The sequence below is a fragment of the Chiloscyllium plagiosum genome, chromosome 10 (genome assembly GCF_004010195.1).
Source record: "Chiloscyllium plagiosum isolate BGI_BamShark_2017 chromosome 10, ASM401019v2, whole genome shotgun sequence".
NCBI classification, from domain to species: domain Eukaryota; kingdom Metazoa; phylum Chordata; class Chondrichthyes; order Orectolobiformes; family Hemiscylliidae; genus Chiloscyllium; species Chiloscyllium plagiosum.
In genome coordinates, this window is record NC_057719.1 from 39,117,991 (window position 1) to 39,145,757 (window position 27,767).

The 27,767-nt window shown below is 39.0% G+C and overlaps 1 protein-coding gene across 5 annotated transcripts in view; it reads left to right on the forward strand.

Moving 5' to 3' along the window:
• Positions 1 to 22,377, forward strand: part of LOC122553537 (exocyst complex component 3-like) — a 61,101-nt gene extending 38,724 nt beyond the window's left edge. For all 5 annotated transcript variants that reach the window (XM_043697473.1, XM_043697472.1, XM_043697471.1 and 2 more), the window contains 7 exons: positions 3,715 to 3,815; positions 9,438 to 9,518; positions 16,330 to 16,453; positions 16,529 to 16,651; positions 16,756 to 16,911; positions 20,571 to 20,689; positions 21,615 to 22,377. In XM_043697473.1, coding sequence (XP_043553408.1) covers positions 3,715 to 3,815; positions 9,438 to 9,518; positions 16,330 to 16,453; positions 16,529 to 16,651; positions 16,756 to 16,911; positions 20,571 to 20,689; positions 21,615 to 21,789 — 879 coding nt within the window. In that variant the 3' untranslated portion in view covers positions 21,790 to 22,377. The remainder of the gene's footprint in view (positions 1 to 3,714; positions 3,816 to 9,437; positions 9,519 to 16,329; positions 16,454 to 16,528; positions 16,652 to 16,755; positions 16,912 to 20,570; positions 20,690 to 21,614) is intronic.
• Positions 22,378 to 27,767: the final 5,390 nt, after the last annotated feature.

The window sequence follows — 27,767 nt, forward strand, 5'->3', positions numbered from 1 at the left end:
AGAGATTACTCCCAGGGTTATGAGCTAGTGAGGGCAGGAATAGGAGGATAAAGCAAATGAATGCATGGCTGAGGAGTTGGTGAATGGGAGAAGGATTCACATTTTGGGATCATTGGAAGCTTTTTGGGGGTAGAAGTGACCTGTACAAGAAGGACTGATTGCACCTATATTGGAAGGGGACTAATATACTGGCAGGGAGATTTGCGAGAGCTGCTCAGGACTTAGACTAGTAAGATGGGGGGTGGGACGCAAGGAGATCGGAAAGATTTCAATCCGAGACTGGTACAGTTGAGAAAAGAAGTGAGTCAGACAGTCATGGGAGGCAGGGACAAAGCACAGAACAAGGTAGGACTGATAAATTAAACTGCATTTATTTCAATGCGAGAGGCCTAACCGGGAAGGCAGATGAACTCAGGGCATAGATCGGAACATGGGACTGGGATATCATAGTGATTACAGAAATGTGGCTCAGGGATGGACAGCTTAATGTTCCAGGATACAAATGCTATAGGAAGGACAGAAAGGGAGGCAAGAGAGGAGGGGGAGTGGCGTTTTTGATAAAGAATAGCATTATTGCTGTCGTGAGGGAGGATATTCTCAGAAATACATCCAGGGAAGTTATTTGGGTGTAACGGAGAAATAAGAAAGGGACGATCACCTTATTGAGATTATATTATACACCCCCTAATAGTCAAAGAGAAATTGAGAAACAAATTTGTAAGTGTTATCTGTAAGAATAATAGGATGGTTATGATCGGGGATTTTAACTTTCCAAACATAGACTGGGACTGCCATAGTGTTAAGGGTTTAGATGGAGAGGAATTTAAGTGTGTACAAGACAATTTTCTGATTCAGTATGTGGATGTAGCTACTACAGAAGGTGCAAAACATGACCTACTCTGGGGATATAAGGCCCAGGACCTGATCAGATGTACCCTAGAACTCTGTGGGAAACAAGGGAAGTAATTGCTGGGGCTATTGCTGAGATATTTGTCTCATCGATAGTCAGATGAAAGGTGCCAGAAGACTGGAGGTTGGCTAACGTGATGCCACTGTTTAAGAAAGGTGGTAAGGAGAAGCCAGGGAACTATAGACCAGTGAGCCTGACGTCTGTGGTGGGCAAGTTGTTGGAGGGAATCCTGAGGAACAAGATTTACAAGTATTTGGAAAGACAAGGACTGATTAGGGATAGTTAACATGGCTCTGTGCGTATGAAATCATGTCTGACAAACTTGATTGAGTTTTTTGAAGATGTAACAAAGAGGATTGATGAGGGCAGAGTGGTGGATGTGATATTTGTGGACTTCCGTAAGGCATTCGACAAGGTTCCCCATGGGAGACTGGTTAGCAAGGTTAGATCTCATGGAATACAGGGAAAACTAGCCATTTGTACACAGAACTGGTTCATTGGTAGAAGACAGAGGTTGGTGGTGGAGGGTTGCTTATCAGACTGGAGGCCTGTGACCAAGCGGAGTGCCACAAGGATCAGTGCTGGGTCCACTACTTATCATCATTTATATAAATGATTTGGATGTGAGCATAAAAGGTATAGTTAGTAAGTTTGCAAATGATACCAAAATTGGAGATGTAGTGGACAGTGAAGAAGGTTACCTCCGATTACAACAGGATCTGGACCAGATGGGCCAATGGGAAGGACGCCACTTTGACTGAGACAACACATCCATCCTAGGACAAGCCAAACAAAGACACGCATGAGAATTTCTGGAAGCGTGGCATTCCAACCGGAACTCTATCAACAAACACATCGAGTTAGACCCCATCTACCACCCCCTGAGAAAAGGAACAGGAAGTGACTTCACTACAGGAAATGACATCACCAACCCAAAGAAACCCAAATGTATAAATAGAAAGCAGGAATTATCAGCAGTGTTTTGCCTGAGGCCCACTGAAGATGTAACCTAGTACGGGGACAAAACGTCTGGAAATGAACCTTCCAGCTCAGCAAGCAAACCTATATCCAACAGATTGACCTGATTGCTGAGACCATTTGTAAGACTTGTTTTATCTATTTCTGCCATTGATGCATAACCTGATAGCTTGCAATCAATTGCACTTTGCTCATGAATATGTTTATAATGTTGACTTTGTGTTTTAGAGAGTAGAAGATCCACTAAGATAGTTTAGTGCTTGTTTTGTTTGATTCTTTTTTTATTTTATATAGTAGTAATTTTTGTGTTGAATCTCATGGTTTCATTCTTCCAGTAAATAATGAAATTTCAGGTTTCTTATTTTCGAAAAAAGTTGTTATTGATTATAAGAAGGTCAAGGCACTTCACAGGAACATTTATAAAACAAAGTGGGACAAAGAACTATGTGAGGTAGTGGTGTGAAAAGTAATCAAAGTTTGGGCTGGGCACATTAGGGTGGCAAGGTGGTTTGGTGGTTAGCACTGTTGCCACACACGCCAGGGACCTGGATTTGATTCCAGCCTCTGGTGACTGTCTGTGTGGAGTTTGCATATTCTCCCATATCCTCTCAGTGGTTTCTTCCTATAGTCCAAAAATGTGCAGGTTAAGTGGACTGGCCATGCTAAATTTCCTAGAGTGTCCAGGGATATGCAGGCTAGGTGGATTAGCCATGGGAAATGCAGGGTAGGGGGTTGGGTCTGGGTGGGGATGGTCTTTGGAGTGTTGGTGTGGAGCTGGTGGGCCAAATAGCCTGCATCCACTTGGGAGGTTCTAAGATTCTATTCTGTGTGTGGTTTAAGAGGTGCCTCAAAGGAGAATAGTGAGTTGCAGAGTCAGAGAGGTATAGGAAGAATACTCCTGAGCTTGAGCCTTTATAACTGAAGGCACAGGTGCCAATGGTAGATTAAGTATTGTTAGAAATGGAAGATCATCTAAAATTGGAGACCAGATGTATCAGTGAGCCTCTGTAGAGGGTACAATGTGGGAGATGGTACAGACAAGGATTTGAGTTAAAAAATGAGCTGAGACAGGGATGAAGTTGAGAAAATAACATGTGACAACAACCCACAACTACGACAACTAACACCTGAGCTACAAATGTTTATGCAAACCTTGAACAGCAGTTCCAACTAGAACTTTCAAGTTCTTTTTTGTTTTTGTTTTGTTTTCCTTTTTTAAAACTTTAAGGTGAAGGAAAGTAATAAAAGTCTACAGCATAAAAAAGGGCCATTTGGCCCATCAAGTTTGCGCTGATTGAAAACAACCACCTGACCCATTTTCCAACCTAATCATGTGAGCCATGATCTTTTAATGGTGGAGCAGGTTCAAGGGGCTGAACAGCCTACTCCTGTTTCTGTTTGTTATGGTTTTGTAGTCACTTGGCCCATAGTTTTGGCATCACAAGTATACATCTTAATATTAAAATGTTATCAACATGTCTGCCTCTACTGCCCTTACAGGCATCATGGCCTGGTTTCCCATCATCTTCACATCTCTTGTAAACATCCCACCTCTTAGCTTAAACTTCTGCCTCCTGTCATTGATCCCTCCACCAAAGGGAAATGTTTCTTAGATGGAATTCATCCTTGAAGATGCTGACAATTCACCCTAATGTCAGCACAATAAGAGTGGGTCTGGTATCTTGTATAGTAGTCACCACTTACTCACTGATCTCGTGAATCATTACATTATATACGTTTTGTAAATTTAGTCAGCTCTATTAAGGTAAATAAAGTATGAATGTACAATAATTGTAATGTCATTCCTGAATAATTTTATTTTGCAGATGGTTTATGAATGTCTGAAAAACGTAGACCACATCAGCAAAAAACTGAAGGGCAAAGCTTTACATATCTGCTTTGATGAATTAGAAAATTTAATACACTGGTAATTTTTATACTAACATTGTAGCCTGTTTTAGAGTCATTTGTTTTATAGTGTTGATGGCACTGGAGATTTTGTACCAGAATCACTTAATTTTTCCAAGCGAAACAGCATTGATTAAAGTGCATGGCTATTAAACCAGTATGAAAGTAGAAGTTGTTCCACAGGAAATAAATCAAATGTACAAACAAAGGAACAAGGGGAAGGAACAGGCCTTTTAGCCCCTTAAGCTTGCTGTCCTATTTAAAAATATCATAGCTGCTCTGATTGTAACCACAAGTCAATTCTGCTACTTACCTCTGATTAACTTTTTCATCCCCTTGCTTACCAGGGATCTATTAACCTCTGCCATACAAATGTTCTCAAAGGTTCTGCTTCCACCACCTTTTCAGGAAAAGTGTTCCAAAGACATTCTACCTATGAGAAAAAAATTTATCACATTACTGTTTTAAATAGTTGGCCTCTTTAGTTTTAGACAGTGACCCCTAGTTGCCTATTCTTCCAGAAGAGAAAACATTGTCTCCATATCGAACTTGCCAAGACTTCTCGGATCTTGTATGTTTCAAGCAAGTTGCTCCTTACTTGAATGCAAGTTTATCCTGTCCAAAACAAAAACTCAGTGCTGAAGGAATTCAGCATCTATAAAGAGAGAAACAAAATTAATATGACTCACTGAAAGAAGGGTTTTATATAGGTCTCAAAAGCGAAACCCGTTTTGATGTCCACAAATTTTGCCAGAGCACCTACGTTTCTCCAACATTCTTTTTGTTCCTGATCCCCAGCATCTGCAGTATTTTGTTTATTTTATCCAACCCTTCCTCCGAGGATAACACATTCAATCCTTCTCTGACTTTCCATGCATTTACGTGCTTTTTCATATAAGGAGACCAATACTCTACATAATGCTCCAACTGTCATCTCATCAATGCCATAAATAACTGAAGTCCAAACTAACCTTGCAAAAAAATTCTATTAGCTTTCCTAATTATTTACTGTATCTGCATACTAGCTTTTTGCAATTTGCAGATCCCTGTGTGTCTCAGCTGTGCAAACTCTCACTATTTAAATAATATACTTTATTATTCTACCTGCCAAAATGGACAGTTTCTCATTTTCACGCATTATACTCTATTTGCCACATTTTTGCCCAGTCACTTTTTTTTTAGATTAGATTACTTAGTGTGGAAACAGGCCCTTTGGCCCAACAAGTCCACACCGACCCGCCGAAAAGCAACCCACCCAGACCCATTCCCCTACATTTACCCCTTCAACTAACACTATGGGCAATTTAGCATGGCCAATTCACCTAGCCTGCACATTTGTTTTTGGACTATGGGAGGAAACCAGAGCACCCAGAGGAAACCCACGTAGACACGGGGAGAATGTGCAAACTCCACACAGACAGTTGCCTGAGGTGGGAATTGAACCTGGGTCGCTGGCGCTGTGAGGCAGCAGTGCTAGCCACCATGCCGCCCCGAAACCTATCTATATCATTTGTAGCCTCGTATGTCCACTCCAAAACTTATCTCTTTTTATCTTCCTTTTCATTACCTACCTTTTGTTTCATCAGTAAATTTGTCAACTGTACATTCCATCAATTCATCCAAATCAGTTTTAGGAATTATAAGTAGTTAAGGTTCCAGCACTAATCCGAATGGAACACCATTCATTGCAATCTCCCATCCTGAAAAAGGTCAGTTTTTGCCCACTCTCTAGTTGGCTAACAGTAAGCAATCTTCAATCCATCCCAATATTCTGTGCTCCTACACCATAAAGTTTTATTTTCTGCAATAATTTTTGATGTGGCACTTCATCAAATGCTTTCTGGAAATCTAAGTACATTTACAGTTCCCCTGTGTCCACAGGACATGTTATTTCCTCAAAGTACTCCAATTTGGTAAATTATGAATTTTCCAGTGCGAAAGCACATTGACTCTGCCTGATTACGTTGAATTTATCTAAAGCCCCTGCTATAACTTCTTTCAATGTAGCCTCTAACATTTTTCTCTTGTCAGATGTTAAGCCAACTGGCTTGGAGTTTCCTGGTTTCTGTCTTTTTTCCCTTTTTTAGAATTGAACTATTATAAAATGTATTTCTATTATAAAAATATAAACTAACTAAATAAATTATCTTCCAATCTAATCGGCCCTTGCCCAAATAAAGGTTAAATCTTTCAGCCCTGTCACTGACTGATTTTATATCTGTGTTAGCTGTGCAGCCAGGAACATAAGGAATCTTAATTATCCTCATTGAAAAGTTTTCAGTCCTAGTCTGCATGCTTTCAATCTTTTTATCATTTTTGTTACTCATCTTTTGAAAATAATGTAAGGTCATAAATAATGAAATGCCGTGCCATTCAGTATTTCCTTTCATTCAAAGTGGTAGGAGGCTACAACTTCAAGTTGCAGGTCAGAGGAAGAATCCTTCATCGCATTTAATAAAAAAAAAAATTTGAATTTATACTTGAGGTGCCATAACACCTGTAAAACCAAGAGCTGCAAAGTGGGATTATTTGGGTCTTTTTCAGTTGACATAAGCACAGTAAGCAATTAGCTTCCGTGTATTCTATAAATATTACTTTATTTTTGGGTGTAAATTTATCACTGTTAACAGGGTATTTGGTCATTTAGTCTTTATCAATGTTTATGCTTTATGTGAGCCTCCTATCCTACTTCAACCTTGCAAGTCATTCTGTTACAATGCACGATTCATCAGCACAAATTGGCTATTACGTGATTGATGAATTGTGGACGTTGTTTGGGTAATGCAAACTTTCTACTGAAAGGATATAGTGATTTTCTATTAGCAGTCTTTTACAGGATGATTTTCCATAGCAGTTTTCATAACGTGATTTCCTATAGCGCAAGGTTGCAGAGGAACACAACCGCCATGTTACAGCAGGACAACCTGTATCTACATAATTTGGAGATGCCGGTATTGGACTGGGGTGTACAAAGTTAAAAATCACACAACACCAAGTTGTAGTTCAACAGGTTTAATTGGAAGCACTAGCTTTTGGAGCACTGCTCCTTTATCAGGTGGTTGTGGAGTACACAATTGTAGGACACAGAATTTATAGCAAAAGTTTACAGTGTGATGTAACTGAAATTATACATTGAAAAATGCCTTGATTGTTTGTTAAGTCTCTCATCTGTTAGAATGACCATGTTAGTTTCACTTCTTTCATACGTAAATCACAAAACTTTTTTTAAAAGTTACCTTCTTAGGTTAACTGTAACAATTGGTGTCAGCCCAGATAAGATGTTGAAGGTGTTAGCCCCCTGTGTTCTGTTGTCTGTGCCATAATGTTTAAACTGATTCTAATCTAAAAAATGAGTTCAGAGTCTTGCATGGATTCATGCAGTTTTTGAGCAAAGTACATTGTAAATCTGCAAGTACAAATTCAACCCACAAACGTGTTTTTTATGTGTGTGTGTCTGTCTCTGTCTGTCTGTTTGTGAGAGAGAGTGTATATGTGTATGTGTGAGTATAAAGGGATCTAAGTCTGTGTGTGTATGTAGGAGTCTCTGTGTGTGTGTGTGTATAGTGCAATGATGGTCACCTGTAGTGTGACATGAACCTAAGGTCCCGGTTGAGGCCCTCCCTATGGGTACCGAACTTAGCTGTCAGCCTCTGCTCAGCCAATTTTCGCTGCTGCCTGTCCCGAAGTCCGCCTTGGAGGATGGTCACCTGAAGGTCCAAGGTTGAAAGTTCTGGACTGCTGAAGTGTTCTCCAAGTAGAATGGAACACTCCTATCTGTTGATTGTTGTCCGGTGCCCATTCATCCGTTGCCATAGCCTCTGCTTGGTTTCACCAATGTACCATGCCTCGGGGCATCCTTGTCTGCAGTGTATGAGATAGACAACGTTGGCTGAGTCACATGAGTACCTGCCAAGCACAAGGTGGGAGGTGTCCCCACGCGTAATGGTGGTATCCATGTCCACACTCTGACACATCTTGCAGTGCCTGCCATGACAGGGTTGTATGGAGTTGTCCTGAAAGCCGGGCAGTTTGCTATGGACAATGATCTGTTTGAGGTTTGGTGGTTTAAAGGCGAGCAGTGGAGGTGTGGGGAAGGTCTCGGCGAGGTGCTCATCCTCATTGATAATGTGTTGCAGGTTGTGAAGAACATGGTGTAGTTTTTCAGCTCCTGGGAAGTACTGGACAACAAAGGGTACCCTGTCAGCTGCAGCACGTGTCTGTCTCCTGAGGAGGTCATTACGGTTCCTTGCTGTGGCACGTCGGAACTGGCAGTCGATGAGTTGCGCATCGTACCCCGTTCTTATGAGGGCATCCCTGAGTACTTCCAGGTGCCCGTCATGTTCCTCCTCATCTGAACAGATCCAGTGTACATGTAGGGCTTGTCTATAGGGGATGGCTGTTTTAATGTTTTGGGTGGAAACTGGAGAAGTGCAGCATTATAAGGTTGTCTGTGGGCTTGCGGTAAAGTGTGGTGCTGAGGTGCCCATCCTTGATGGAGATGCATGTGTACAAGAATGAGACAGATAGTAGAGAATAGTCCATGGTGAGTTTGATGGTGGGATGAAACTTGTTGATATCACTGTGTATATTTATCAGTGACTCCTCGTCATGGGTCCAGAAAAAGAAAATGTTGTTAATGTATCTGGTGCATAATGTTGATTGGAGGTCCTGCATAGATAAGAAGTCTTGTTTGAACCTGTGCATGAAGATGTTGGTAAATGTGGTCTCACTCACTCATTCACTCTCACACATCCTCACTCATTCACTCTCATACATCCTCACTCTTACACATCCACAGTCTCTCTCAGATACTCTCAACATTACACTCACACACACATATACACTCTCTCACAGACACTCCCAACTCCACCCCCACCCAAACACAGACACACACACACACAAACTTTGTGGCACAGACAACAGAACACAGGGGGCTAACACCTTCAACATCTTATCTGGGCTAACCTGAGTTAACCTGAGAATGTAATTTTCAAAAAAGGTTTTGTGATTTACATTTTGAAAATAGTGAAACTATCATGATCATTCTAACAGATGAGAGACTTAACAAACAATCAAAATATTTTTCAATGTATAATTTCAGTTACTTCACACTGAAAACTTTTGCTATTAATTCTGTGTCTTACAATTGTGTACTCCACAACTACCTGATGAAGGAGCAGCGCTCTGAAAGCTAGTGCTTCCAATTAAACCTTTTGGACTATAACCTGCTGGTGTGTGATATTTTTTAATTATCTTGTTAGCATTATCAACAACAGCTTTTATTTAGATAACGCTTTCAGTACAATAAAATATCCTAAGGCAGTCCACAGGAGTGCTTCAACCAACATGTAACACTGTTTGGAAATGGGATATAAAAATAGATTCAGGAATTTTACCCTTTCCATATTTACCTTTGGCAAGTGATTCCACTATTAGAAGTATTCAATTTAATCTCTTGTTTACACTTTTGATGTCACCATTGAGAATTAAGTATGCTGGTAAATTGGGACTTGGTTAAATTTGGAGTAATTATTTATGGAGGGGTAAATTATTATATGTTGGAGTAAATGTTTTATTATTTAAAATACCACACTTTATTTTCATTACGATTAAACAGACTAATTTTGATTTATTTTTCAAGCTATCATCAGGACCTCGTAATGAGCAAGCCAAATGTAGTGCCTGTTTTGGTGGTAGGCCTCAACACCTGTATTGATTTGAGGTAATTTATTCTAATGACTGACTGACTGATTATTAAAGAGCATAAATAACATTATATTTCTGTTAGTATCATTCTTGAAATCTGGAATTAAGAGTCTATTGATCACCATGAATCCATTGTCAATTGTCGAAAAAGCCCATCTGGTTCACTCATGTCCTTTAGGGAAGAAAACTGCAATCTTTACCTGGTCTGGTCTACATGTGACTCCAGATCCACAACAACATGGCTGACTCTTAATCACCCTCTGGGCAATTAGGGATGGGCAATAAATACTGGCTCAGCTAGCAACGCCCACATCCCATGAATGAATAAAAAATAAGGAAGAGTTAGAATGCCAAAATAATTCATTTTCAATTAACTGCTTTGAAATGTAGCTGCTGTTCCAGTGTACAAATGGATCTAAACAAAGAGTGAGAAAATGCCCCAGTACTTTGGGCTCTTTTTTAATGATTATTGATCATTAGAAAACTGGTAGAATTCCCTTCCTCCTCGTCAGATAATAACTGTTGGATCTTTTATGTCCAACTGGACCTTAATGTAACACTATGTTAGTCTTGCATTAAATTGTCAGCCCTGAAAATGTTCTGAAGGCTTCAGGGACACGTTAGGCACTGGAGTGGACCAGCACCTTCAGCATGCTCTGCCATTCAATTAAATGTGGTCTGCAACTTAATTCTGTCTACCTATTGCCCAATACATTAACTGTGAATTACTCTACATGGAAGAGTTTCAAATTTCAACTACCCTTTTGGTATTTTTTCGGCGGCCGTTGGAGGGGGAGGAGCAACAGCAAGGGCCAGTGCCCTGACAGGAAGGTAAACTTTGTAAATATAAAAACTTGTCTCGGACGTTTCAGGTATATATTTTGGCAGCAGCTGAATCCCGAGACACTATGTGTAGTGTCTCCCACCTACCCTCCACCTCTAACCAAAAAAAGGACTCTCGTGTTGCTAAAGTAAGGTGTTTGAATTGATATTTCTTGTGTATCGGTGATTAATTAAAAGTTTACTATTAGTTGGTTAATTGAATAAGACGACAGAGAAGTACTAGAAATTATTTAAGTCATATATTTGTATAATTAATTAAATAAGTAGAGCTGGCTGGACAGGTGATGTGCTGGAGCTGTATGATGTGGGAGCGGGCTGATCCCATTGTGAACGGCAGTGACAACATCTGCAGCAAGTGTTCATTGTTGGAAGAACTCCGGATCAGAATTGATGATCTGGAATCTGAGCTTCAAACACTGCGGCACACCCGGAAGAGTTACATGGACGCTTTGTTTCAGAAGACAGTCACACCCGGCAGATTATGTAATTCAAATTCAGTTAATGATCAGGAACAACAGAGTATAATTGTAAGTGAGGCAGGTAGGGGGATTCTGAGTTCAGGAGTGGAAGAGTCTCCACACTTGATCTTGTCCAACAGGTGTGAGATTTTTGTTCCCTGTATGGATGAAGAAAAGGGCTGTGGACAGGATGAGCCAGCTGACCACTGCACCATAGTGCAGACGGCCATTTAAGAGGGGGTAGCAAAAAGACAAGTAGGGATATAGGGGATTCAGGGGACACTGGATTCTATAATTTGGGGAACATGTAGTATCTTTTGTGAGCAGGATTGGGAGTCCCGCATGGTGTGTTGCCTGTCTGGTGTCAGGGTGCAGGACATCTCTGACTGGCTTGAAAGGATATTGGAGCGGGAGTGAGAGGATCCAGTTGTTGTGGTCCATGTTGGCACTAATGACATAGGCAAAGCTAGGAAGGAGGACCTGTTTGGGGAGTATCAAGCACTAGAAAGGAAATTGAAGAAAATATCCTCGAGGTCATAATCTCTGGATTACTGCCCGAGTCACGTGCAAATTGGAATAGGGAGAAGAAAATTAGAGAAGTAAACACATGGCTAAGAGATTGGTGTGGGAAAGAGGGATTCCATTTCATGGGACATTGGGATCAGTTTTGCCACCGGGGCAATCTGCACCAATGAGACGGTCTCCACCTGAACCAATATGGAACCAGTGTTCTGGCCAAAAGGATTAATAGGGTGGTGACTAGGACTTTAAACTTGAGTCTGGGGGGAAGGGAAAGGGAAAGCAACATGGAGTATGGAGTCAAGTAGAAAGATAAGCAGCAGGTTAGCATGTGTGAAGGGTTTAAGTCCGAGGCAGACTAGGAATGAAGCAAAAAGGAAGAATAACCTAGGACATATTACAAGAGGTGATGGAAATGATGAGGATAAGAAAATTAGCATTAAGGCACTTTACCTGAATGCTCGTAGTATTCGTAGCAAAGTAGATGAATTACTGGGGCAAATCATCGTGAATGACAGGCAGTTAAACATCCAAGGATTTACAATTTATTGAAAAGACATGGAGGTGGGCAGAGGGGGCAAGGTTGCCTTGTTAGTTAAGAATGAAATTAAATCTATGGCACTGAATGACATAGGGTCAGATGATGTGGAGTCTGTGTGGGTGGAGTTGAGGAACCACAAAGGCAAAAAAACCATAATGGGAGTTACGTACAGATCTCCCAGCAGTGGTCAGGACCAGGGGCACAAGATATACCAGTAAATAGATACGGCACGTCAGAAAGGCAAGGTCATGGTGATTATGGGGGACTTCAATATGCAAATTGACTGGGTGAATAATGTTGCAGGTGAATACAAAGAAAGGGAATTCATGGAATGCTTACAGGATGGCTTTTTGGAACAGCTTGTGATGGAGCCCACAAGGGAACAGGCTATTCTGGTCTTAGTGCTATGTAATGAGGCAGACTTTATAAAAGATCTTAAAGTAAGGGAACACATAGGAGGCAGTGATCATAATATGGTAGAGTTCAATCTGCAGTTTGAAAGAGAGAAGGCAAAATCGGATGTAATGGTGTCACAGTTAAATAAAGGTAATTACAAGGGCACGAGAGAGGAACTGACAAAAATCAACTGGAAGTAGAGCCTAGTGGGGAAGACAGTAGAGCAACAATGGTAGGCATTTCTGTGTGCAATTGAGGACACAGTACAGAGGTTCATCCAAAAGAAAAGAAAGATTATCCTGGGGGAATTAGACAGCTGTGGTTGACAAAGGAAGTCAGGAAATGTATCAAAGAAAAAGAGAGAGCCTATAAAGTGGCCAAGAAAGTTGGGAAGACTACAAAAACAAACAGAGGATAACAAAGAGTGAGATAAGGAAGGAGAGGATCAAATATGAAAGTAAGCTAGCCAGTAATGTTAGAAATTATAGTAAAAGTTTCTTTCAGTACATAAAAAACAAACGAAAGACAAAAGTAGAAATAGAGCAGCTCCAAATTGATGTCGGAAAGCTAGTGATGGGAGATAAGGAAATAGCTGCAGAACTTAATAAATACTTTGTGTCAGTCTTCACAGTGGAAGGCATGAGTAATATCCCAACAATTAAGGAGAGTCAAGGGGCAGAGTTGAGTATGGTAGCCATTACAAAAGAAGAAGTGCTAGAACAGCTAAAAGGTCTAAAAATTGATAAATCTCCTGGACCCGATAGGCTGCATCCTCGAGTTCTGAGGAAAGTCGCTGAAGAAATAGAGGAGGCGTTGGTTGTAATCTTTCAAAGATCGCTGGAATCAGGGAAAGTGCCAGATGATTCGAAAACCGATGTTGTAACCCCCCCCCCCCTTGTTCAAGAAAGGATCAAGACAAAAGATGGAAAATTATAGGCCAATTAGCCTAACCTCGGTTGTAGGTAAAATTCTAGAATCCATCATTAAGGATGAGATTTCTAAATTCTTGGAAGTGCAGGGTCAGATTAGAACAAATCAGCATGGATTTAGTAAGAGGAGATTGTGCCCGACAAACCTGTTTGAATTCTTTGAAGAGGCAAAAGGCCTTTGATAAGGTGCCTCATGGGAGGCTGCTGAGTAAGGAGAGGGCCCTTGGTGTTTGAGGTGAGTTACTGGTATGGATTGAGGATTGGCTGTCTGACAGAAGGCAGACAGTTGGGATAAAAGGTTCTTTTTCGGAATGGCAGCTGGTGACAAGTGGTGTCCCGTAGGGTTCAGTGTTGGGGCCACAGCTGTTCACTTTATATATTAATGACCTGGGTAAAGGGACTGGGGGCATTCTGATAAAGTTCACCGATGTTACGAAGTTAGGCAGACAGGCAGGTAGTTCTGAGGAGAGAGGGAGGCTGCAGAAAGATTTAGACAGTTTAGGAGAGTGGTCCAAGAAATGGCTGATGAAATTCAATGTGAGTAAATGCGAGGTCTTACACTTTGGAAAAAAGAATACAGGAATGGACTATTTTCTAAACTGTGAGAAAATTCATAAAGCCAAAATACAAAGGGATCTGGGAGTGCTAGACCAGGATTCTCTAAAGGTTAAGTTGCTGGTTGAGTCTGTGATTAAGAAAGCAAATGTATTGTTGTCACTTATCTCAAGAGGGTTGGAATATAAAAGCAGTGATGTACTACTGAGACTTTATAAAGCTCTGATTAGGCGTCATTTAGAATACAGTGTCCAGTTTTGGGCCCCACACCTCAGGAAGGACATTCCAGCATCGGAGCGTGTCCACCGGAGATTGACACGGATGATCCCTGGAATGGTAGGCCTAACATTAAATGAATGGCTGAGGATCCTGGGATTGTATTAATTAGAGTTTTGAAGGTTGAGGGGAGATCTGATAGAAACTTACTAGATAATGCATGGCTTGGAAAGGGTGGACACTGGGAATTTGTTTCCATTAGTGGGGATACTAGAACCCATGGGCACAGCCTTAAAATTAAAGGGGCTCAATTTAAAATGGAAATGAGACATTTCTTCAGCCTGAGAGTGGTGGGCCTGTGGAATTCATTGCGATGGAGCGCAGTGGAGGGCGGAACATTAAATGTCTTCAAGGCAGAGATTGATACATTCTTAATCTCTCAACGAATTCAGGGATACGGGGAGAATGCGGGTAAGTGGCACTGAAATGCCCATCAGCCATGATTGAATGGCGAAATGGACTCTATGGGCCAACTGGCCTTACTTCCACTCCTATGTCTTATGGTATAAAAGTGTTTCCCAGTTTCATTCCTCAAATGACTAGTTGTAATTTTTAATTTGTGCTACCTATCCCTATACTTCTGGACCAGAGGAAATAGTTTGTTCACAACTTCCTTTCTTCCCCTTAAAGCTCGGTATTCTAAACTGAAGAGGATATAATCCTGTTCGTGAAATCTTTCCTTGCAAGGGCGTTTGGAGCCCCTGAACCCTTGTGGTAAACCTTCTCAGCATTTGGTTCAAAGACACTAAATATCCTCTTTTGAGGTGTGGACCCCGAAACTATGTGTGTGTGTCATCTAACAGGGCGTTGTATAGCTGCCATATGACTTTTACAGCCTTTGCATTTTAGTCTTCTTGACATAAAAACAAACATTCCATCAGTCTTTTTGATTATTTTATGTACCTTTTCATGACATATTAATTATCTGATTTCACGGACCCTCCCGTAACTTTTGTGTTTCATTATTTCTAGTTTTTATTTCAGCATTTAGAAGAGGCTTTGTTTTATTCTTTATAGGTCCAAAGTAAATAAGCTGACAGCTTCCTGCATTAAAATTAATTTTACACAATTGTCCCATTCATTGGATCTATCAGTGTTTCTTTATTAATTTTATGCTTTTGTCTATACTGCTTACAATGGCACCTATTGTATCGTTAGAGTGTTTGAATATGGCTTTTTATTTCAGCATACAAGTTATCAATAAATGTGTTGAATAGTTGAGATCCTAACACATTTTTACAGGATGCCACTTATAACTTCCTGCCAGTTTGAGTACCTACACATTATGTCTACTCTTCCCTGTCACTCAAAAGATTTCGTAATCTGATTAGCAATTTGTCGTAAAGTCCATAAACTACACCACTTACTCTTGTTTATGGGGTATATAAATCAAATGGCACTTTGAGGTCCGTATGAAGAGCATCCTTGGACATTCCTCTATCCACTGCTTTAGTCACCTCTTCAAAAAATTCAGTTAAGTTTGGCAGGTATATCCTAGTCTCTGTATAATACCTAGAGTCGAGCTTAATCTTTTCGTTTCATCCCTGGGATGCAAGTATTGCTATAGAGGCCAACAATAATCATCATTATTTAATTGTGTTTGAGTAGATATGGGTAGGCCACCTTTTTGAACAGCTGCCATCTATGTGATGTGATATACCCACAGTGTCATTGGGTGTGCACTTCAGCATTCAGCAACAGTGAAGGAATGGAGATATTGTTGAAAGAGAGGATGGTGTGAGAATTACTAAGGAACTTCTTGTTCCCCTACACCTGCTACTCCTGCCTTCTAGAAGACGGTGGTTGCAAGTTTGGAAGGTGCTGTTAAAGGAGCCTTGGCAAAGTGCTGCAAAGCATCTTGCAGATGGTGCTAATGGCCTTATTGCGCCAATGCTGGAGGGAGTGAATGTTTGTGTTAGATGGGTTGTCATTGCAGTCGATTGTGTTGTCCTGGATGGTTTCAAGCATCTTTAGTGCAGTTAAAGTTACACAGTGCAGAATTCCCAGCTTCTGACCTACTGTTCCATTCATCTGCATCTATCAAATCACAGTTTAATCTCAAACAAAAGCAATATATCATATGTGATGGTAAAAGCAGCAGAAAGGCTAAGGAAAATCCAGCCTAGTGTTGTAACACAATGTACACTCCAGGTGGCACTCAAAATCATTGGAAACAGCTAAAACTGAAAAAAGACTATCTAAAGCATTCTATATTTTATTCACCCCACCCATCGACTGTTTTCTAATACATAGTAAGAATTTGGTATATTAAAAATGATAACTATCTTTATCTTCCTTCTGTTCCACCAGAGAAAATGTAGAGAAACTGAAGCAGGACAATGATGTACATGCCAACAAAATAGAAAAGACATTAAACAATGTTGTGAAACAACTCAATAACAGTATCTCAAATGAAATTTTGCTTCAGTTGAAGGTATGTTGAGATTTGTGTTTTTAAATCGTTTAATCAGGAAGAATATTCAACTGAAATGGACATTTTATTCTCCAGCTTTGTTTTAAGAAGTTAATCACAAAGAAGTGGCTGACCAATAGTGAGGATTTTAATCAGATAATAAGCATTGCTGAAAAGTACTGTGAGGAGTTCAAGAAAATGAAACCAGCCAATTACCAGGTATACTGTTTATAGTTCTTAGATCAAGCACTTAAATTTTTAATATTGCAAAAACAATGGCTATTAATAATAAATGAAAAATAATTATTGCTTTTAATTAAAAGGTTTTGATATCTGGTATCCACTATCAGTTTGTTAAAGAATACATTGCACAAATCATGAAACAACGCTTTAACTGCAAATCATCTAAAGAGCGTGACAAAGCAGCAAATAAAATCAAGGAAGAACTTGAGACAATAAATAAGATGTATGAAGAACATGTAAGTAATATAAATGTTTTTGTTTTGTTGACTATGTGCAGCAAACACTGGCTTATCTTAAACTTAGTTTCCCCTGGGGAGCCAAACCTCTTCAAGCATTATTCACCAACTGTGTACAGATTAATTTATGTTTCATCTTTATTTTCTTTAGAAGTTGAACATTTCTTCAGACCTTCATACCAGTCATAAATATCACAATGACCCTGTGTGCCATATTTCATGTTCTTTGCATGTTTAAAATATACTTTTTTATCCAGAATATCTTTGCACTGTACTGAGAAGTAACAAAAAACCTTTAAGGTCAGCATTCAGATATTTTCTTAAACAATAACTCATGACACAGAAGTTTTCACATTTAGTGTGGTTAACCAGTTAAATGTTTCATTGGTCCCTTGAAAGAAACAAAAGTTTCTTTCCTTGAGGGAAGTAATCTATAGGTCCCCAAACAGTTGTCACGCAATAGGGCACAGGATAAACCAAAAATACTGGGGGCTTGTAAGAAAGGTATGGCAACAATCGTGGGTGATTTTAATATGCATATAGACTGGATTAATCAAATTGACATGGATAGCCTCAAGAGAGAATTTATTCAATGTATTAAAGACTGTGTTTCTTAGAGCAATATGGTTTAGAACCAACCAAATAGCAGCCTGTTCTGGATTTGGTATTGTAATGTATTGGAATTAATTAATCTAATTGTAATGGATCTTATAAGGAAGAGTGATCATAGCATGCTAGAATTTAAAATTCAATTCAAGGTCAAGAAACTAGAGTCCAACATTATCATTCTGCAGTTAACTAAAGGTAATTCCCTAGACATGAGGACATATTTGGCCCAAGTACTCTGGACAGGAAAACTAAAAGGTAGGACAGGGTTAATGAGCAGTGGCATTTGTTTAAGGAAATACTCAACTGCCCCCAGCTAAATCTATATTCCAGAACGGAAAAAAAAAGTTTGTAAGCAGGAAAAAAGATCATCCATAGCTAAGCAAAAAAGTTTTTTGACTTATTATAAAGACAAAATCTAAGGTATACCATATTGTAAAGTCAAGTGGCAGGCTGGAAGATCCAGAAACTTTTAAAGATCAACAAAGAGTAACTGAAAAAAACTAATAAAAAGAATGAAGGTGAATTATGAAAGAAAACGAGCACAAGATATGAAAACAGATAACAAACGCTTTGATAAATAACATTTCCTTTTAAAGTGTGCAGCTTCGAGTGAATGTTGGTCCCTTAAAGGACAAGGCTGGGGAGTTAATAATGGAAAACACAAATGGCAGGGGCACAACATTAGTAGTTTCTGTCAGTTTTCATGGTAGAGAACACTGAAAAAATCTCAGCAGTATCAGATAATGCGGAGGTTAAAGAAAAGGCGGAACTTAAAACAATCACAATCATTAGGTGAAAAGGTACTGAGAAAATTATTGGGAGTAAAGGCAACCAAGTCCCCAGACCCTGATGGCCTGTGTCATTAGCTTACAAATGTTTCTATTGCTGTGGTGATTTTTTTTAACATTGTTTTCAGCTCTCTCCTGTCATATATGTTCTTGCAGAATTTTAGGACCAAATAATTTAGACAAGTTCCAGTTCAGAGGGTCAGAAAGTTTATTTTTAAAAAATAAAGCTTTAGGAAACATTTCTAGAGTTTTGTTTGTGTTTCTAGTTTTTGATGATTCTGTGAAATTCTTGAATAGAGTTGCATGGACAGAGCAGTGTTAATGAGGACAGAATATAATTAAACTAGATTATCTTGGAGGAAGTTCATACAGTCACATCCTAGAAATATCGGGATAAAACTCTGAAAAGAATTTGAAACTGCGTTTAAACTGATGCGTATAATAACCAGAAATACATTATCAGAGGTTTCAATCAGAGGATTTAACACAATAGTTACGTTAACATAATCAAGGTGTTAGGAAAAGACTTTGTTTTCCTCTGATGTGATGTCTGTGAAGGTTGCCTTTGGGTACTGTATAAGGGATATCTTTGAAGTTATAAAGATTTTCTGGGCTAAATGACATTATACTGCACCATGTAATGTCCTGTCCTGAATTTATGTTATAAGTAAATAACTTGGTTTATTGTGTTTTATCTTCATCTCCTTTGCTAAATAAATTTGTTTTATTTTAAAATAAAATTTGTGTGCTCTGCTTGTAAGAGAGGACTTCATTAATAATAAAACATCATAAAATATAATTCATCAAGTTGGGTTTCAGTCTGGCATCTGACATGTTCAATAATACCATCAGCTAGGATCATAATATGTTAAATCCATTTATATTCTCCATCTCATTCATGTGAAAAATTTGTCTTTCTCCTTTCTTTTAAGCAACAGATGTTCAGTTAACTGAATTAGAAGTGATTAATTAATAGCACTTAAATTAGACATAGTTTATTTCATTTATTCACTATTCCTTCTCATTATGATCCCAGCTAATGGTAATACTGAACAAGTTGGATCCCAGAGTAAAATTAAATAATAGTTGTTTTTATATTTCTTTTACAGTAGAGGTTAGTGACTAAACCTGTTCACAAGATGTTACCAAAATAAAACAGCATAACTTTTAACAGAAGCATATAAAAGTTTACTGCACAAAAAGAAAAACTTATGAACTATATTTACAAGAACTAGCTAAAATCATCTGATTAGAAATATCAAAAGTTTTAACCCTCCTACCCCAACAACACATTTAGAGACCCAGCGGTCAATGACTGCATTGTAGGATGTCTTTCTGTCTTGCACCTCCACAAATGTTGGCTTTTGCAATTTTATTCTAAGCAACTCAGGATCCCACCTCCAGTCCTGTCCTCAATTGTTTGAAGACTTCTACTAAGAGTACTTCTGCTGTTTATAAATCTCTGTCACCTAAACTTGTTTCAGTTCCTCTTCCTCTTCCAGATTAAAACTCAAGTCAGCAAAAACCTTTATATTGTATGTACCTCCTTGGAGGGTGGGGTTATGCAAGACATTCAGGTAAACATTTTTTGGGATGCTATTTTTAGCTTGCTGATCAAAGTAACTTTCTGATCTCTATATTTAAAAAAAACAAGACTGATATTAATTAACCAAAAATTTATTCTTTAATACACTTTAAAACCCAAGTTGTCAAGTAATAAAAATGTATCATAAGCCTCTGTCACATAGCCTTATTTGAAATTTGCTAATTTTATGTACTACTTTTTTGGTTTGTTTTTCTGTAAAATCCTGATATTAGTGGATTCCTGAATTTAACTTGAAAGCCTGATGAAAGGTATAGCTTACAAAAAGTTTTTTGTTTTAGGAAACACATCTGCAAATATTGGCAAGCCCAAAAGTGCATGTCAGAAATTCCAAAGAGCAGTGTCAGACATGTGAGGCAAAATGTGGAAATCACTGCAGATTTTGTCATTAAAGTAACAGAAATATGTTTCAGAGAATAATCAAAAAAGGTTTTAAAAATGGTTTAATTAGCCAAACAGCACTGTTTTTCTGTGACAAGTTCTGGTATATTCTAAAAATGTAGATGCACATCATATTGGTTAAGGACTGCAGAAATTACTAGCTTGTAACTTTTAATATCACCAGTCATTAATAAAGGATAGATAAACTTATAAGGTGCATCAGTATAGGTAATATATTTTCAATTATCAGACTAATGAAGTAAATCTCTGTTTTCAAGGGAAGTACTGCTTCGTGGCTTTTGCCTATAACCCAAGAGTTGCCCGATTTTATTGGTTCAAACGAAAGTGAACTTGAGACAAAACTGAACACGTTATATATGGACTATCCAGATATTGGGTAAGTTGTTGTGCTTAGTATTAGATTTATCTAGATATACTTTTAACACTCTTGAGGGTTTCATGGAGTGGGGGGTAGTGTTGAATTCCATCCCACTGAATCTCACCTTCTGGGGATGCTAAGTAAGTTGAGACCCAACCTGTCAAACGACGACTGTTCCATGACCATTATCTCTTGGCAGGGTGTTAACTGATTCAGGCCAAGACTTGCCGACCAAATGGTCTGTTCAATTGACAGACAGTTATGTAGTCCCAGCAGCACTAGATTTGAGTAGTTGCTAGTGTGGAGATTGCATACAGTCCAGAGCTAATTGAAGCCAATGTACAACTAAGTATGAACTATCATGCGATCCGGCTGGCAGTCCCCAGCAAGTGGATTTGCACATCTTTGGACTGTGGAAGAAAACCCACGCAGACACGGGGCGAAAGTGAAAACTGCACACAGTTGTCTGAGGGTAGAACCAAAGCCGGGTCCCTAGTGCTGTGAGGCAGAGGACTAACACTGAGCCACCATGCAGCCCTGGTTACTATAATTTTCTTGAGTTCTTTCCACTCGCCAACTTTCAATTCCTGATTTGCTGTTTCCATCATGCTACCTTAGCCACTTCCTTTTTCTCTTTGCATTTGCTCTTGGTTGCTAAGTTGAAACTGAGCTCACTACTATTATCTCTCTGCTCGTTAAATGCTTCCCTTTTGACCTTCCCTTAATCTCTTTCATCTCTACACTATTCTTACCCCTCTTTTCCTCACCACTCAACCCAATTCCTACTCCACTATACCTTAGTTTCCTTTACTCCTGCTGTTACCTACTTGAATTTGTTGTGAACTGTTATCCTTTGTACTTGTGCATTTCAGCCAAATATTTATCAATAATCTTTTAGTCTATGAAAATGTTTTTCTAATGTCTGCATTTCTCTAATTTACAGTGAAAAACATCTTTTAGCTCTTCTTCATTTTCGTGGAATCTTGAGAGGGAAAAAGAAAAGCAATTTAATTAAGTATTTCAACCAACTGGTAAAAGAATCAGAAGACTCCATAACACTAACCCACCCACTTTTTGAAGACATTAAATTTGACGGACAACTAAACTGCATGTCTTAATTAACCTGAGAGTTTAAACGTATTTTGAACTGACCAAGCATCTTTGGGCACAATGTATTTAATATACATGCCTCCAATATATAGTGGCTATGTTGATTTAAAAGTTTCAGTTATTTACTTATTTTAAAATCTGTGGGTCCACTGTCCACACTTCTCTTTGCTATTGGTCTTAAAACATTGATTACATTGACGTGATTTAATTTGCATTCAAACTGCCTCTATATGTTAATAAGAGAGTCAGTTTTGTTGAAAGGTAGGATTTGAACATTTTGGTATCTTGATTCTATAGTAATGAATTCTGTCAGATAGCAAAGAAAGTTGAAAGCCTCCGAACGAATTCCATACCCTTTGCCTGCTGGGGAAATAAACAAAATTCTGGTCATGCACCATTCTCTTTTATAAGGAATCATCGACCGTTTCTGTTCCAATATTATTGAGTGCAACTACTAAGAGGAGTACGGGCTAGTCCAGAAATAGGGACATCTGTGGAAAAACAGAATCAGAGGAAGATCTTAAGCTTTAATTCACTTCAGGTCACTTAACTTAAGCAAAACTTCACCTTTGTTATTGAGACCACAAACCTTGATAATTGGTGATGTGAACTGATGGAAGTATGTTTGACCTTCATTTGAGATTACAGTCTTCTTTCATCCAACTTTAAATGGAAGCTGTTGCAGCAAAAATGAAATTTTGTCTGCAGTACATAATTGGGTTCCTTCGTTCACGTAATGGTAACTTTGATGTTAAAATAAGATGCAATTGAAAGAATAACATTTAGGTGCAGCACCAAGTAACATCATAAATTTTCTATAATTTGCTTAACACTGTTAAACAAAAGTCCTCTAGTGACTAAGTAAAACTTAATGCAGAAACAAAGGAAATATTCAGATGAATAATTTTGGTCAAAGAGATGGTTTAAGGGCCAGCAGTGAGGATGCGGAGAGTTATATCGGATGATTCTGATACGCTTGATCTATTTTACTAGTACTTTCGAGATATATTTCTTACTTTATGTCAGAGGCTGTGGGGTGACCTTAGAAGTTTACAAAATTTTGAAGGGCATGGATAGGATAAACAGACAAAGTCTTTTCCCTGGGGTGGGGAGTCCAGAACTAGAGAGCATAAGTTTAGGGTGAGAGGGGAAAGATAGAAGAGATCTAAGGGGCAACTTGTTCACACAGAGGGTGGTATGTGTATGGGATGAGCTGCCAGAGGAAGTGGTGGAGGCTGGTACAATTGCAACATTTAAAAGGCATTTCGATGGGTATATGAATAGGAAGGGTTTGAAAGTAAATGGGCCGGGTGCTGGTAGGTGAGACTAGATTGGGTTGGGATATCTGGTCAGCATGGATGGGTTGGACCGAAGGGTCTGTTTCCATGCTGTACGTCTCTGACTGTATTACTCTATGTCTAACAATCTCCGTTTTAAAATGTGAAATATCCAGCACGGTCAGGCTTCCAGACTTGCATCCTTTGTGTCAAGAAAAAAGCTTCCATCTTGTCTCAGTCTCACTTCACCTATTAGTCCATCTCAAATAGTAATTAGTCTGAAGCCAGCAGAATGATGAACCAAAAGCACTGACCGACAGCACAGTAGAAATCTGTTATTTAGGCATTAAAGAAAATAGAAAGGTTTGTGAAGGTTTGTAGGTCAGGTTGAGGTTTAGGGTGTAGGTTTGCTCGCTGAGCTGTAGGTTTGATATCCAGATGTTTCATTACCTGGCTAGGTAACATCATCAGTGGCAACCTCCAAGTGAAGCGAAGCTGTTGTCTCCTGCTTTCTATTTATATGTTTGTCCTGGATGGGGTTCCTGGGGTTTGTGGTGATGTCATTTCCTGTTCAACATCGAGGGCCCAAGGGCCTGTACTGCGCTGTATTCTTCTATGTTCTATGTTCTATGTTCTTTGATGTATGGCAAGGTGGTTAGGGTTTCTGGCTATGTTAGGTCTGCTTGTTATGGTTTGTTCCTGAGGAATCTGCAGACTGTATTTTTTGAGTATCCATTCTTCTTGAATATGTTGTATAGGTGGTTCTCCTCTGTTTTCCGAAGTTCGTCTGTACTGCAGTGTGTGGTAGCTCGTTGGAATAATGTCCTTCATAGCCCTACACACGGATGAAAAAAACCACCATTTTGACTGGGACAACACATCTATCCTGGGACAGGCTAAGCAAAGACAAGCCAGAGAATTCCTAGAGGCCTGGCATTCCAATCACAATGCCATAAACAAATACACAGATCTAGATACCATCTATCAACCCCTCTGAAAACGAACTGGAAATGATATCACCACAAACCCCAGGAACCCCATCCAGGACAAACATATAAATAGAAAGCAGGAGACAACAGCTTCACTTCACTTGGAGGTCGCCACTGATGATGTTACCTAGCCAGGTAATGAAACACCTGGATATCAAACTTACAGTTCAGCGAGCAAATCTACACCCTAGAAAATAGAAAGTTTATAATTATCGAAAATATTTTATTATGCAAAATACAGTTCACTAACCTCTTTAATGATAGGTAACTATCGCTGCTAATGTATAGCCAGACAATCTTTTGGTTACAGATGGTATTGTGACAAACTTTTTTTGATCATGAAATCATGCTAGATTTACCGAGATATTGAATACTGAATCAATTGATGGGAATGGGTGATGATGCTAAAACTAAGAGAAATACCCAGTCTATCCAGGAATCCAAAAACATAATTGTTGTCTTGCATGACATATATTTAGACAATTGTGACCAGATGGAGTAATTTTTGGAAATTTCTGAACATCAATTGCATGGCTAAAGTCATGAATTTGTCATGAACCCATACTTTCCCACTTGAAGACATAGTCCAAGGGTTCCGTCTTGAGTTGACTCAGTCAACTGAAGCTAACTTTTTAAAGCAACATCTAAGTTTGCCAAGTGTGCAATTGTTGCAATAGTATTTACAATAAATGCATCTATGAAAATCTTCACAAAGGTTACAAATGCTTTTACACAAGGAGAATTTCATTTACAGATCAGAAAGTGTATTTGTAATGAAAACAACTGTGCTGGAAATAATCAGGCTGATCATCAATGTGAAGGCAATAAGCATAATTCTTAACAGATGTTGCCTAACATCGTCAACATTCCCATCAGTTCATCTTTTTAATAAGAAAATTTCCAGCATCTGCAGTGTTTATTTTTCCAAATACAGTACTTCTGACATGCTATAGAACAGAAAAGTTTCACTTGAAAGATGTGCAATGTAGGATTTGGGACTGTTTCCTTAATTGATTAGTTCTGCTTTTTTGAGTTGAACTTTCACCAAACTGCAGTTTTTTTTTTAATGTGTTCCTTTTTTCCTAAAAGAGCTTATTGTGCTGAATGCATTCTTTATCACAACATCAAAATGGTGTGTTTTTCTTTCATAATTGGTTAATATGTGACTATTTTTTAATCAAGAAAAATGTTTGCAAGATCACAGTGATGAAGGGTTGGTTACACAAAAATTCTCAGTGTAATCCTACTTGTTTATGTTCAGTTTAATGAAATCTCTGGTATGTTTGAAACTGACGAGTTGGTTTCAAGAGTCCAGGGGAAGGGTTGAATGTAGTAACCGTCACTACGGAGAAGCTGCTAGGAAAGCTGAAAGATCTGAAGGTGGATAAGTCACCCTGAACACATGGACTACATCCCAGAGTTATGAAGGAGATAGCTGAGGAGATTGTGGAAATCAGAAATCACTGGACTCAGGGAGGTACTCCAGAGGACTGGAAAATAGCTAATGGAAGGAAGTAGAAAACGTGAAATTTATAGGCTGACCTCTATCATTGGCTAGGGTGATTAGAGTCCATTATTAAGGATGAGATTGTGAAGTACTTGGAAAGACATTAGAAAATAGGACTGAGTCAGAACATTGTCATCAATGGGAAGGTCATTAGAATTCTTTGAGGAGGTTTTGAGCAAATTAAACAAAGAAGAGCCAGTGGACATGATCTCTTTGGATTTCCAGAAGATCTCTGACAAGGTGTCACACAGGAGGCTGCTAAATAAGAGCCCATGGTCTTAGGGGAAAGAGGATTGGCTGACTGGCAGAAGGCAGAGAGTGGGGTGAAAGGGGTCTTTTTCAGAATGGCAGCTGGTGACTAGTGGAGTTGCACAGGGGTCAGTTTTGGGACCGCAACTATTCACGTAAAACAGAAACAATCTAGATGAAGAAACAGAGAGCATTGTTGCAAAATTTGTAGATGTCAGAAAGATAGGTGGAGGACAGGTAGTGTGGAGGAAATGGGGAGGCTGCAGAAGGACTTGGACAGATCAATTACAATTTTAGCATTCATTTCAAACAGGCTAAATACAAGAGCAGGGATATACTTCTGAGATTGTATAAGGCTCTGGTCAGACCATGTTTAGAATATTGAGTGTAGATTTGGGTCTGTTTCTAAGGAAGGATGTGCTAGCCTTGGAAGTGTCCAGAGGAAGTTCACAGGAATATGAGGCGATGTCAAACACTCTGCATCTGTACTTGATGAAGTTTAGAGGGATGAGGGAGGATTTCATTGAAACTTACAGAATATGAGAGATCTGAATAGAGTGGATGTGGTGGAGATGTTTCCATTTGTAGGAGAGACTAAGACCCAAGGGCACAGCCACAGAAGGAATGATCCTTAGAGCAGAGAAATAATTTCTTCAGCCAGACAGTGATGAATCTGTGGAACTCATTGCCACAGAAGATTGTAGAAGCCAACTCATTGAGTGTGTTTAAGAGAGGGATAGACAAGTTCTTAATTAGGAAAGGGGATAAAAAGTTATGGAGAGAAGGACAAAGGACAACCTGTTGGACTGTAACCTGGTGTTATGTGATTTTTAACTTTGTCCATCCCAGTCCAACACTGGCTCCTCCACATCATGAGGAGAAGGGGTTGAGGTCTATAGGACTTCCATTATCCAATTTGCTTGTTATGTGTCCAAAGAACTCAAGCATAATAGTCAAACACTATTTATCATACTTAAAATTATGATGACTCTGGACACAACCTTGTGATTTGACTTTCCAAGTGTCCCATTACTACTTTCCTTATAATGAATTACAATTTCTTAATAATGGATGTTAAACTAACTGATCTACAGTTTCTTACTTTCTGCCTGCCCCCATTTTGAAATGAGAACATTGCATTAACAGGTTTCCAATCCACTGGAAATTTCCTAAAATCCTGGAAATTTGGAAAGTTGGAACCAAGTATCCACTATCTCTGATGTAATTTCCTTTTATAGCTTAAGACGTAAGCTATCAGGCTCTGGGGACATGTCTGCCTTTACTCCCAATAATTTGCTCAGCACTTTTTACATAGTATGGCTATTGTTTTAAGTTCTTTTTCTTTAGTCACTGCATTACCTGTTAATATTGGGTTGATTTTAGTATCCCCACCATGAAAACGGAAGCAAACTTTTGATTTTGTATCGGTCCCATATCTGTGTTCCCATTAACTCTCCAATCTCATCTTTTTAAGAGACCAACATTCACTTTAGCTACGGTCTTCGATTTTGTATACTTACAGACAGTCTTCCCTCTAATTTTCATTTTAGTTGTGTGGGCCTCTGATGCCTGTAGATGAAATCAGAAGTCACTGCCACATTTGGTGTGCTGATGCTGATTGCTACACACAACCTCAGAGTGGCTGTGCACAAGCATAATTGCACAGCTTCTGCTTTTTGTTTTTTATATTGTGCACTAGTTTCCTTTTATAATTCACCTTCATTCTTTTTATAACTTATTTAAATTACCCCTTATTGATCTTTAAAAGGTTCCCTGTCCTCCAGCCTGCCATTGACATTTGCAATACAATATGTCTTAGTGTTACCATAAAGGCAAAAACTAACTTCCTTGCTTAATTGTGAAATCTCACTTCCACCCATCACATGCATGCACACACGCGCACACATGTCCTTCCTCTCCTGAATATCTCCTTAAATGACTGCTACTGTTCATGTCTAAACCTG